Source organism: Mus caroli, unplaced genomic scaffold (genome assembly GCF_978045245.1).
Source record: "Mus caroli unplaced genomic scaffold, Mus_caroli_1 scaffold_10, whole genome shotgun sequence".
In the NCBI taxonomy this organism is placed as follows: Eukaryota; Metazoa; Chordata; class Mammalia; order Rodentia; family Muridae; genus Mus; species Mus caroli.
Window position 1 is genome coordinate 24,622,181 of NW_028227265.1, and position 12,333 is coordinate 24,634,513.

Here is a 12,333-nt window from a genome sequence, read left to right on the forward strand (position 1 = left end):
CTCCTCAGTATTTTTCTGAATGTTTCCACTGGCATGGTACAACCATGGCTGTGCTTGACTCCACCAGTCAGCAAAGTATGGTGTCAAGTGTCCCCCTTTCAATAATCTGTGTGCTTACAGTCCTAGGTTAGGCAGATGTTCTCTCTCCCCTCAACTTCCCCACTGAAAAAGAGCTGGATACTGGGAGTTGGTCTGCCCAAGCTCTTCTAAACTCAAGGACACAAACTAGATTCTTTTGGTTACCTGAGCAACCTGATGTGCTTTCATCGTTGGCAGCTGTAGCCCAATAATGAGCTCAGGCCCCAGTGTGAGAATCTGGCACTCACCCTCCTAGATGCTATCCTTCTCTGCAGGTGGTGTCCAGGATGGGCAATCAATAATCTTCATTGTGACCCCAAAGGCCATACTGTCTTGTGGTTCCTTCCACTGGATTTTAAAAGGGAGACTTTTCCAACCTTGTAGGACAAGGTAATTAGAGGTAAGGGGGTATGACATGTAGAGTCTCTAGCACAAAGGCCCTGGGCTCTTTATGACAAGAGAACATGTTTTGGGGGGAATTCAGGCACCCTGAGCTCAACCTGGCACCTTTGTATAATGACTTAAAGTAAAAGAGAGGGGGTGTCTAGTAACAGTGATGTCTAGTAACAGTGAGGAGATAAGAATGAAAGTCATGCATATGGAAAATAAAGGCGATGGAGATTATTACAGGGGCCAGAAGGTTGCAGTGGAACTGTGGACATCAGGAGGACACTCATATACATGGACAGGTGCTCATGCAGATTGGGGACAACAATGTCTATTGTACATGTTTGGACCTTCTGATCTCCTCACCTTGTTATTAGGACTCACCCATAGTCAGACATCTTCACAGATGTGTTGTGATCATGCAAATATGGGCCTTAGCATGTACATAGAACCCTTGGAAGTGGGGACAAACCTCAGCACTTACAAAGTATCAGCCTAGTTTTCCTTGGCACACACACAACACACACACACACACACTGTCCTAGACTTGTGGAAGCAAAAATAAATTGATATCGATGAATAGATAGTTTATCTTAAAACAAATTGTTGGCAAATTTTAATTTATAAACACAGTAGATAGAGACACTTTTAGATGTTTTAAAAATCTAGTGACCAAGTTGGGAACCTCTGTGTGCTGTGTTTTGAAAATATCTATGAATCATATTTCTATATTGAATAACTCCAATGTGATAATCCCATAGGAAGAACAATATCAATCAGCCAGACCTCCCCCCAGAGCTCCCAGGGACTAAACCACCAACCAGAGAGTACACATGGAGGGACTCATGGCTTCAACCACCTATATAGCAGAGAATGACCTTGTCAGGCATCAATGGGAGGAGAGGCCCTTCATCCTGTAAAGGCTCAATGCTCCAGTATAGAGGAATGCGAGGGCGGGGAAGTGGGAGTGGGTGGGATGGGTGAGGGAACACCCTCATAGAAGCAGGGGAAGGGGGGATATAATAAAGAGTTCTGGGGGTGGGGTGAGAAAGGGGATAACATTTGAAATGTAAATAAAGAAAATATCCAATAAAAAAAAGAGTTAGGCCTGTTGGAGGCCTGTGCCATGAGGATTGTTAACTATCTCATATGCTCAGTGAAAACACAGGTATCATCTTTGGGCTAGAGAGCATGTATGGCAAACCTGTTAGTATCTTAATCTTGGGATCTATGGTCTCCAAAAGTGTGAAGCTGATGAGAGGGAGCATGTGATTCTGACACAGCCCACCCCTGTGATAGGGACTGTTTGGAGAACCATATCAATGTCTCCAAAGTCCTACTTGAAGACTGTTTTGGTCATAGAGAAGAGGACAGTGAGGATGAGAGGTGAGGTGAGGAAAGAAGAAAGGAAAGACCCTAGTCCCAGTGGAGTGTGAAAGGAGATGGGGAATTATGGGGTTCACAAATCCACTGGGAGGGGAGTTTGAACCGGTCTAACCCATTCAATAGGCTGCTTTTTGAATGGGTCTAACAAAAGATTACCCAGCAGGAGAAGGAGTCACATGCAGAGGATTTGTGATAAATGGAGAACAGGCAAGCACAGAGTTTATATGGATGTTAGAATGTTTTGGGAACCTGAAGCTGACTTCATCAGCAGCCGACACCATATACCATTCCTCACGCAGGGCACTATAGCTCTTTGTGCACGTTTTGAGATCTCTTTAACTCCTCAATCTTCCGGGGCAGAGTCTTGGTCCAGAACTGCAGCTTTCTGGCCTTCTGGAATTGTCCCACAGCAGGCTGGATGTCCAGCTGTAGATACTGTTCATCATGGTCAAACAGGGGCCAGTAGGGTAGACTCTCACTGTTGGGGTTCCTGTGGATATACCACCAAGAAAAGAAGGGTGAGGTCACTCTGGTCCAAAGCCTGATACTCTGATTTGGGTCAGGGCAGTGGTTAGGCTAGTGGTTAAGGGGTCTACTGTGACAGATGTCCTGATATGTGCATACAAGTGTCACTTACTAGTTTCTGCTTCATGTGCAGATGACTACCTGTCCTGTTTTATGTCTTCTCCTAAGAGGCAAGATCTAAAGAACAGTACTGTAGCACTATAGCCCACCAGCTAGGTCACTGTGAGATGACCAATTTCTGACTCTATACTGTACCTGTATAAATATACCATAGTGTAGAGAAGACTATCATGTGATGGACGATCCATGCATGCTAAAAGTCACCATCTAAAAGGGAGCCCTAGAAGGACCCACACGTACAAGGATGAGTTCTCACCCATGTCTTGCAAAGTTGGCCCAGTACTTCATCATTCTCCTGTTTAGCAGCTTTTCCTCTTCAGTGAGGTTAACTGGTGTCACGAGAAAGACAAAAGTATATGCCACCTCATGTAATTGCTAACTCATTCTTCACACTCACCATCCCAGCTGTTGTCTGGCCTCAAATTATTGGCTTTACTACCACCTTTTTTCACTATATAGAGTACCCAAGACCCATGCAAGCCTCTAATTGAATTCCTGCCTCGATGTGCTGTCATCTCCTCCATTACAGGCTAGACTGGGAAGGATATATATATATATATATATATATATATATATATATATATATATATATATTTCCTCAAATGGACTGTCGTCTAAGGTCATCTAAGGAGCCATCTGGGATCTCATTCAGCTCAGGAAGAATTAGGAAGACTCACGTTTCATGCCCCAGAAGAAGGAACCAAAAACAAAAGGAACCTCATCTCCATGGTCAGCCTTCACGTGGGGTGGCCTGACATCCTTAAGGAAGCTGGATTGATGTTGGAATTCATAGAAATAGACAGGGGCATGGGAACCTGGAGATGGGACAGAGAGTGACTTAATTGTCTCTCACCTGGAGCTTTTTTGATATATATTTGGTATCAAGATACCTTGATATATTGTTACTTGGAATCACAAGAGTTAAATTGGAGGCGGAGCCCCAGGCTGGAGCACTAACACTGTAAATATACTCATGACCTTCCTACCTGAGTGATTTTGTTAGGTTAATAGAGTATCAGCAACCCATTTTCTCCTCTGTACCCAGATTTCAATCTCTTAAACTAGACATAAGGAGACCTAGATACCATACTTCTCCACAGTGCTCACCCATGACTCCCATCTCTGAGCTGCTCCACTAAGCCTTGTCACAGTGGTACTCACGCTGAAAATATGCTACGTGGAGAGAAGGGATCACAAACATGAAGTCTTCCATCATCTCGGTGAACTGTATTTGGAGAGTCTTGGGGTCCTCAATGTCCTCCATGTACTCTTCCATCAACAGATCACTACACTCAGGAGGCAGCATCTATACCGGAGACATCAGAAAGATTGAGATTAGGCATGCTATTGGTCAAGTAGGTAGTACACTTGGGTGTGGGGAGAATGGGGCCTGGGATAACATATGGTATAGGCAAAACGTTTTTGCTCTGAGGTGACCCCACACAGCATCATACATATCTCCTGACCTTTATTAATAGGGATGCTGTCTGAGAAGGAGATATGAGGGTCCCATCTACTTAGACAAGACCAGAGGTGTCTCACCATTTGTGGTGCTGTATCTTTCAGGACAGCCTGCAGGTTCTCTCTGGTTATTCCCTTTATCATCTGAGCAGAGCCTATGGCCTGGGAGGCAGAAGACAGTCTTAAGTATGGGTCTCACAAACTTGGAGTGAAAATGTAGTGAGTTCCCACTGCTTAGCATATGAGTATCCACATTCCCAGAGGATTGGATGTGAGCCTCACTTTGGGGACGATCCAACCATACTCATCATTGTTGAAACCAATGATGCTGGGGACAGGGTGAAAATCAGCAGAGGCCAGCAGCTCCTGAGGATGCTTGGGTAGGAACTCTCCATCCACCACAGCAGGGATCATCTGGAAGTTCTGATGGGTGTTAAAAATCAATGCTGAAGGTTAATGAAATAAATATCCTGATGTCCACTGAGTCACCTCTACCTTTTTCTCAATTCTCACTATTTTCAGGATGATCTGCTCACCCTGGAGGAGAATCTACACTTTGATTAGCCTATCTTGTATTCATTTTACACACAGAACTGAAAGAACACAAAGGCATAAAGAAGAAGTATTTGGTTCAGAATCCCACATCATGTAGACCAGGTTCTCCCAGACACACAATTCTCCCAACCTCGCTAATGACCAGAATCTCCTCTTCACTCTTGCCTCTCAGACAGCGCACCAGGGCCTCTGAGTTCATAGCCTCACATCCAGAGAGCTTGGCCACTGTCTGCAAAGGGAACAAGCAGGGAGAAGAGTTCTCAGTTCTAAGTCAATGATTTTTTTGCATCTAATTCCCACACTATAGTGTGTGTTGTGTGGATTGGAACAAGTATAAATTATTCCCATTTTCTTGTTGCCCAAAGGTGATATCCAGGAAGCAGAACTCTTTCTGCATACCTGTTCTTTTTGTTTAGGGTAGTATTGAGTATTGTTTTCTCCATCAACTTTTGTCTTTTTCATATATGAGGGAAAGAGTGTGTTGAGTTGGTGTATGAAGGTTGGATTAGAGGACCCCCTTATTTGGCAGTGTCTTTTTTTTTTTTCTGTGTACACTAGCTGAGCTGGTCTGTGAATTCCAATTCCAGGGATTCTTTCATCTCCGGTTCCCACCCGAGCACAGGAACTTTGGAATTATAGATCAATGTTACCATTTCCAGTGTTTTATGAATTCTGGGGATTTGAACTTAAGTCCTCAGGCTTGCACACCAAGCACTTTAAAAAATTAGCGACCCAGCTCTGAACCCATACACACTCATTTTTGCCAGTGATGAACCTTTCTAAGGGCAACTTTGCTGTCTACATAACATATTCATCCAGTATAAAGGGGATCTGTGGATTCTAACCCTTGGGCCCTCACAAATAAATGAACATATGTTCCTTAGCACTTCATTTTTACTACAGAGTTCTAGTGTCAGAGGATAGTGCTGTGGCAACAGATACAGGATTGAAGTAGTTCAGGCACTCACTTGGTAAACCACCTCAGAGAAGCTAAATATGGTTCCAGGCAACAGAGCTACTCCACTCTCCATGATAGCTCTGTGAAAGAGTCCTTTGGACATGGGAGACACAACATGCGAAGACACGCTTATGCCTCCTGCTGACTCGCCAAAAATAGTGACTCGGTCAGGGTTGCCACCAAAGTGGGCGATGTTCTGTTGGACCCAGCGTAGGGCAGCCACTTGGTCCAGGAACCCCCAGTTTCCCCTGGCATGTTCATCTCCAGTGCTGAGAAGTGGAAGGAACATGGATCAAAGGACTGTCTAGGTTCTGATCAGTCCACATTGCCCAACCCTACCTCAGACTCACCTGAAGAATCCCAAGACACCCAGGCGGTACTGAATAGCGACCACCACCACATCCTCAGTGGCTGCCAGCACAGATCCATCATACATGGAAGCCATGCCTACAGTGAGTGCACCACCGTGGATCCACACCATCACCTGGAGAAATCAAGAGAGATGCCAGGAGGCTCCTAGTGAGCCCAAGTTCAGCTTGTCTACATATTAGAATATTAACTGCTGTGCTTCTGTGAAGCTACAGAAATACATAAGAATCCCCCAGACTTCAGGGCTTTGGCCACAGCCAGGATCCTCTAGTAGCTTCTTGTCTCCATTCCCACCATGTGTTGCCCTTTGAATTAATGCCTCTTTGTAGAGAGTGATGTCATCACTACTCAGGCTCTTCACAGTGCAACAAAGAGAGGTGTCTCCATGGTTATCTCTCCAGATTAAAAATGGAAAGGATCCTCAACTCTCATTGTCACAACAGATAACCCAAAAGTATAAGTTTGGGTGACCTCAGTGTTGAGGTTGAGCCCCTAAGTGTTTCTGCAGAGCACGAGTTGTAGAATGAGTTCTGGTTTCATTAAAGAGCTGGAGCCTTTGATGGCTCAGTGCTCCAGTGCTCTGTGTCCCATACCCAGGTTCCAACTGCATTGTGTGGCTGAGATGGCCTTCTTTGACCTAAGTAAGCTAAGACTTATCAAAGTCCACCCTATAGTAAAACTCAGGTTGCTTTTGTCCCTTCTAACCTTCTTGAAAAAAATGCCCTCTCCCCAAGCTGGCCACGGCCTGACACTCACAGGCAGGTTAGAGCCCTCCTGGGCGTGGGCTGGTGTGTAGATGTTGAGATACAGGCAGTCCTCGGACATAGAGACAGGTGGCAGGGTCAGTTTCAACTCCTTCAGGCCCACCATATTCATCGTAACATTTTGCGGACAACTGGTAAAAATGGGAGACAGTTATTCCAAGAGATGTATAGTGAGTATAACCAAATGTGAGTCTGGATTTTATTTTCTTAGCCACCTTTAGCTGCTTGTCACAGATGCCCTGTTAATACTTATGTCCTGTCTAAATACCTTCCAACCAAGGTAAAAGCTGTAGGCTCAGTGAAAGCTGGGCTGGGGCCAGATTTCTAGGGCAGCCAGTAGGGTGGGGCCTGGATGTTATTCTTTCTGAGTCTGAGAAAGAGAGAGAGAGAGAGAGAGAGAGAGAGAGAGAGAGAGACTCATAGGTGTCTCTCTGGAAATGATTGGCTGTCTGTAGTGACATTCATGGAATTATAAAAGACAATCAGAGTGGGTGGGGGAGCGTGTGGGGGACTTTTGGGATAGCATTGGAAATATAATCGAAAGAAATACCCAATTAAAAAATATGGAAAAAAAGAAAAAAGAAAATCGAGCTAAGCATTAGCAGGCACTCAAGCATTTTCTAGTCTCTGTTCCTGGGCGTGGATGTGATGTGAGCAGCTCCTGTAGTTTTGATTCATTGTGTTTACCATAGGATGGACTGTATGTAATCTGGAGCCCCTAATAGTAGCTTTCTCCCCTAAGTTGCTTTTGTCCGTACTTTATTACAGCAACAGAAAACAATCTAAGATCCCCATATTGGAGTGTTGAACTTACACAGCTACTAGAGGATTCAGTGGACAATGCTGCCCTAAAAGGTAGTAAGTAGTCCTTCATCACATGTGCAGACTCTCAAGGAACTTCTCTTGTCTGCAGTGTCTCTACAGGGAATTAATTACATATACGTGTTTCCTGGCCAATGACACTTGGCTCTATAGGTTGTCACAGTGACTGTGAGGGTAGAGTTATCAAGTATCCATCATTGCTGCACACCTCAGTGATCAGAAGTATATTCTCCTGATTTCAGAGGCAATGCTGTCTAAAACGTCACATTAACTCGTACCTGGAGATCCCTCCCATTGTGGCAGAGAACACCTGGCATAATCTGAATCTTTGGACAATTTTATCTTAGCTCATCTCAATCTTGCCTGATGCTAACTTCCTCTGAGTGCCAAGCTCTGACCCAGAAGCCTGGCGCAGTTGTTCTCATCAGGCTTAGCACATCATCAGAAAAATGCACGGGGCACTCATCCACAAAGAGAGAAAACTGCTCTGTAGCTGAAATGAATGAGACACTTCAGCATGATCCAGAGCTCAGAGCACAGTCTACCCCAGTGCCTGAAACCCTCTGGGTTCAAAACTTACATGGCTGGCTGTGAGGTCCCATCTCTCACACCACTCCATGGCTCAGGGGCCTCAGGAGGTGCAAAGCGCAGTGGTCCTACAGGAGGCTTGGCAAAGGGGATTCCCAGGAAGACGTGGACACCAGCTTTGGTGTCCTTCACGTGAATGAGCTTGCCTTGGACCTGGCCAGTGTGTGTGCTTCTGATGGGGTTGGTCTCTGGTGAGTCGTGACCTGGTAGAGAGAGAGATGCTTCAGGGTTAGTTTTCTGTAATCAGTTGCCACAAGGTTGTGGGAGTTCCTATCTCACTGTTATCAGGGCACAGGCAAAGGGAACCCATCACCTCCTCCCTAGCTCAGTTGTAGGGTGAGTGTGGAAACTCCCCTATCCCTCAGACCTAGGATCCTTTCCTATTCCTATTTTGAAGGGCTCTACAGCATTTCTGTAGGCCAAAGAACCATTTGGCTATACGAATTATTATTATTATTATTATTATTATTATTATTATTATTATTATTATTATTATTAAAAGGTAAGTAGTAGCTATACACCAAGAAAAGAAAATGACTTCTTGTTTTCATTTGAATTGTCTGGCATTTTCTCTAGAGCTCCTTACAGTGAACTGTCTCCTCAGTATGGCGTGATCTTAGATGTCTCTGACTCTGTATGCTAGTGGGCTCATAAAATCTGAGGGTTTTGGTCAGAGAATCGGGAGGCCCAGGTTTCCCACACTTTTAGCTGTCATTTCCAAACCCTTCCCCCTGCTCTGTGCCTCCCCCCCCCCCACAAGCTCAGCTCTGACATGCAGAACTTGGCAGCTCTGACTCCAGTCATTCCCCATGCCTGTTTAGTGAGCCTCACCCTGCACATGGCCGAGGAGAAGCAGGAGTCCAAAGAGCAGAGCATCCAGCCAGTTATGCAGTTGGTTCCGTGGCATGGCCAGCTCCCAGGCTCTGAGTCTGTGCTGCTAGGAGGACCACGTTTCACAAACAGGAAGCAGAATCTGTGAGCCTTGCCCAGGCAGGAATTTGAGCCAAAAAGATATAGGTGGAGCAAGTTCTCATTGTAAGAGAACTGTTTAGTCAGAAGTAACTGGAGCCAATGGCCTGGAGGCAGGGCAAAGTCGCTGTATTTATCAGGATTTTCCAGAGTAGCAGGGCTTATAGAATGAATCTCTCTACATAAATATATAGAAACTGGATTAATTAGAACAACTTACAGGCAATGGTGCAGTCATTGAACCATGTCTAGCTATGAATAGAAAGGTCAAGAATCCAGCAGTTGCTCAATCCACAAGGTTGGATGTCTCATCTGGTCTTCAGTCGATGCTGAAATCCTGGAGAAGTAGGCTCTAATGCCAGTAAAGGACTGGACTTGCTAACAAGGTGGGAACAAGCAGGCAAAGATCCAAATATTCTGTCTTTTATGCCCTTATATAGGTTTCCAGTAGGTGTGGCGTAATAGGTGGATTAAAGGTATGTCTTCCTGTCTTAAGATCCGGATCAAGGGCATGTGTTTCTTCCTTCCTTCCTTCCTTCCTTCCTTCCTTCCTTCCTTCCTTCCTTCCTTCCTTCCTTCCTTCCTTCCTTCCTTCCTTCCTTCCTCTCTCTCTCTCTCTCTCTCTCTCTCTCTCTCTCTCTCTCTCTCTCTCTCTCTCTCTCTCTCTCTCTCTTTCTTTCTTTCTTTCTTTCTTAATTTTTTATTAGATATTTTCTTTATTTACAATTCAATGTTATCCCCTTTCCTAGTTTCCCCTCTGAAAATCCCTTATCCTCTCCCCCCTCCTTCTGCTTCTGCTTCCTGGCCCAGGCATTCCCCTATACTGGGCATAGAACCTTTACAGGACCAAGGGCCTCTCCTCCCATTGATGACCGACTAGGCCATCCTCTACTACATATGCAGCTAGAGCCATGAGTCCCTCTTTGATTGGTAGTTTAGTCCCAGGGACCTCTGGGGTTACTGGTTAGTTCATATTGTTGTTCCTCCTAGGGGACGGGCATGTGCTTTCTTACCTCAAATGTTCAGACTAAAAGTAAATTTGTCTACTTCAAACCAAGCAAACAACCTCTCACTGGTGTACTCTCCATTTCCAGATTCGAGATGTAGTCAAGTTGATAGCAAGAATAGCCATCAGTGTTGCCTCTGCTGTTTCTGTTCCCTCTTTGGCCTCCCAGAAAGGCATATCATGGATTCTAGAGATCATTTGGGATACCAGAAATGCTGTCTCCTCATCTGGGCAGGAAGCTCTAACAGGAGAAGCTCTAACAGTGAGAAGGTCATAGTCAAGATGTCACAGGAGAATCAAGCAAACGCGGGAGCTCTGAGTGTGACGTTTATTCTCAAGACTCCCTTGACCTTTGAAAACTAAGTTTTCTGAGTCTGCTTCCAGAGTCCTTGGTCCCTATGATGATCTTAGGGTATACATGGACCCTCCCTGTTTGGTTACATTCCTTTCATCATAACACACTGCAATTCTGGAGCATTTCAAGTCCGCAGCCCCTGTTCATTATGATGTGTCTCCTCTGTTGGCCAAGATCAAATTCACAGTTATTTATTCACTTAATCGATATTTTTAATGTTTGCATTTATTTATGTATTGTGCTCATGTATATATTATGAAGGTTCTTCCATGCCATGGATCACATATGGAGATGAAAGGAGAATTTGTGTAAGTTCGTATTTCTCATACTGTGTGGACCACAAAGTGATACTTGGGTCATCAGGGTTGGAGGGACATTTTCTTACCACACCTTAGTCAATCTTATTCTTATCCATATGACCAGTATTTAATTGGGCCTTAATAGCTCCATCACTGGGGTCAATCTATGATAAAGCTGAATATATCAATGTATAAATCGTTTCAGAATTACAAAGAACCCTGGCAGGTTAAATTAAGGAATGCAGGACCAGGAGCCCATACTCAGTCCAGCCTGACTCTCTGGAGGAAGTTTCGTGGGTCTCAGTGTCAGATAGTATTTAGTGAGAATTAACCTTGACTCCAAATTATGATTGCAGTCTTTATTATCCAAATACTAATCCAGAGCCTATAGAATGTCACTATAGGACTTCTTCGTTGTGTCTCTCTGCTTCCCTGGCATAACCCAGCATGAATTTTCCTTCCTTCTCTAAGGAACAGGGGCTTCTTTGATTCAATTTCACCTTTCCAATGCTATTTAAGCCTTTCTTGGTAGCTGTTCTCTCTATACCAAGTTCCCTGACCAAAGAATTGCTAGACCATGAGGGCTGAGAAGTTCCCAGTGTGTCCAGTCTTGGGATGGAGAAGCCAGATCCCAATGGATGCTGGGCATCCCTGTGCTTCTTAATCCCAGAAATTTCTGTAGCTCAGCTCTGGAAATCCCTGTGTGCTCTGCTCCTCAATGCACCATCACTCAGAGGCCCCGTGTTGATGATGGCCATAGCCACAGTGTTCATGTTCTGCTTTGTGGAAAGAAGGACTGAGTAGGGGGATCATGAGACAAAGAGACAGAGATATAAGAGACAGAGACAGAGATAAACAGAGAGTCAGGCACAGACACAGAGACAGAGAGAAGTAGAGGCTAAACTCCATGAAAATACCTTCAATGACATACTACTATATGCCCATTCAGTATAACCAAGTTTAAGACCCATACAGCCAAGTGTTGGCAAAGACATGGAGCCACTGGCCCTTTCATTAGTGGCTGGAGGACACAGTCATTATAGATGACAGTTTGACAGTTTCTTTACACATTTAACCTATGATTCAATAATTCTACTTGTAGGTCTTTAGTTCAAGGAATTGAAGAGACCAATCAGAAAGACTTAAAAAAAAAGTTTGTAAGAGCTCAATTAAAAGCAGTCACAATCAGGACATCTAGATGTTCATCAACTGAAGAGTGGCTAAAATGTGTTGTGTGCATATGTGGACTGACACTGTTAACAAATGACATACTTGACTCTCAAATAGGCTTTATTTAGTAACAGGACCATTTGGAAAGGATTTCTTTTCCATGACAGGACATCCAGGGCTCTCATGCCTCTAAATTATATGTGCCTTCCAAACTATAGCATCAGAGAGTGGTTGCCTGGAGTAGAGACCAGGCAGTGATAGACATAGAGGAGCCCAAGAGAACTTTTATCAGTGAAAGAAATAGTCTCATACTTAAGGGCACGTGGTTGCATAGCTCATATTTTTATGCAAAATGTGTCCAGTTATGTTGGTAAATGGGCAAATTTGGTTGCATATAAATCATTAAACAATAAAGCATTTAAAAATACTTAAAATTCTAAATGCTATTTTAGAATGCTAAAATTCTAAAGGCTATTTGATGACGTGTCCTGTGTGTCATCAGAAACGGGGACCTCACAGGA

General features: G+C 44.3%; 1 protein-coding gene across 1 annotated transcript; it reads right to left on the bottom strand.

The window, feature by feature from the left end:
- Positions 1-1,076: 1,076 nt before the first annotated feature.
- Positions 1,077-8,983, bottom strand: LOC110299698 (acylcarnitine hydrolase-like). The gene is made up of 12 exons (XM_021169464.2): positions 8,845-8,983; positions 8,006-8,216; positions 6,596-6,734; positions 5,821-5,954; positions 5,481-5,739; positions 4,643-4,741; positions 4,240-4,380; positions 4,039-4,119; positions 3,658-3,802; positions 3,174-3,311; positions 2,753-2,825; positions 1,077-2,341 (listed from the first exon to the last, which is right to left on the bottom strand). Exons 1-12 carry the CDS (start codon positions 8,918-8,920, stop codon positions 2,155-2,157), a joined length of 1,683 nt encoding a protein of 560 aa, XP_021025123.1. The 5' UTR covers positions 8,921-8,983; the 3' UTR covers positions 1,077-2,154.
- Positions 8,984-12,333: the final 3,350 nt, after the last annotated feature.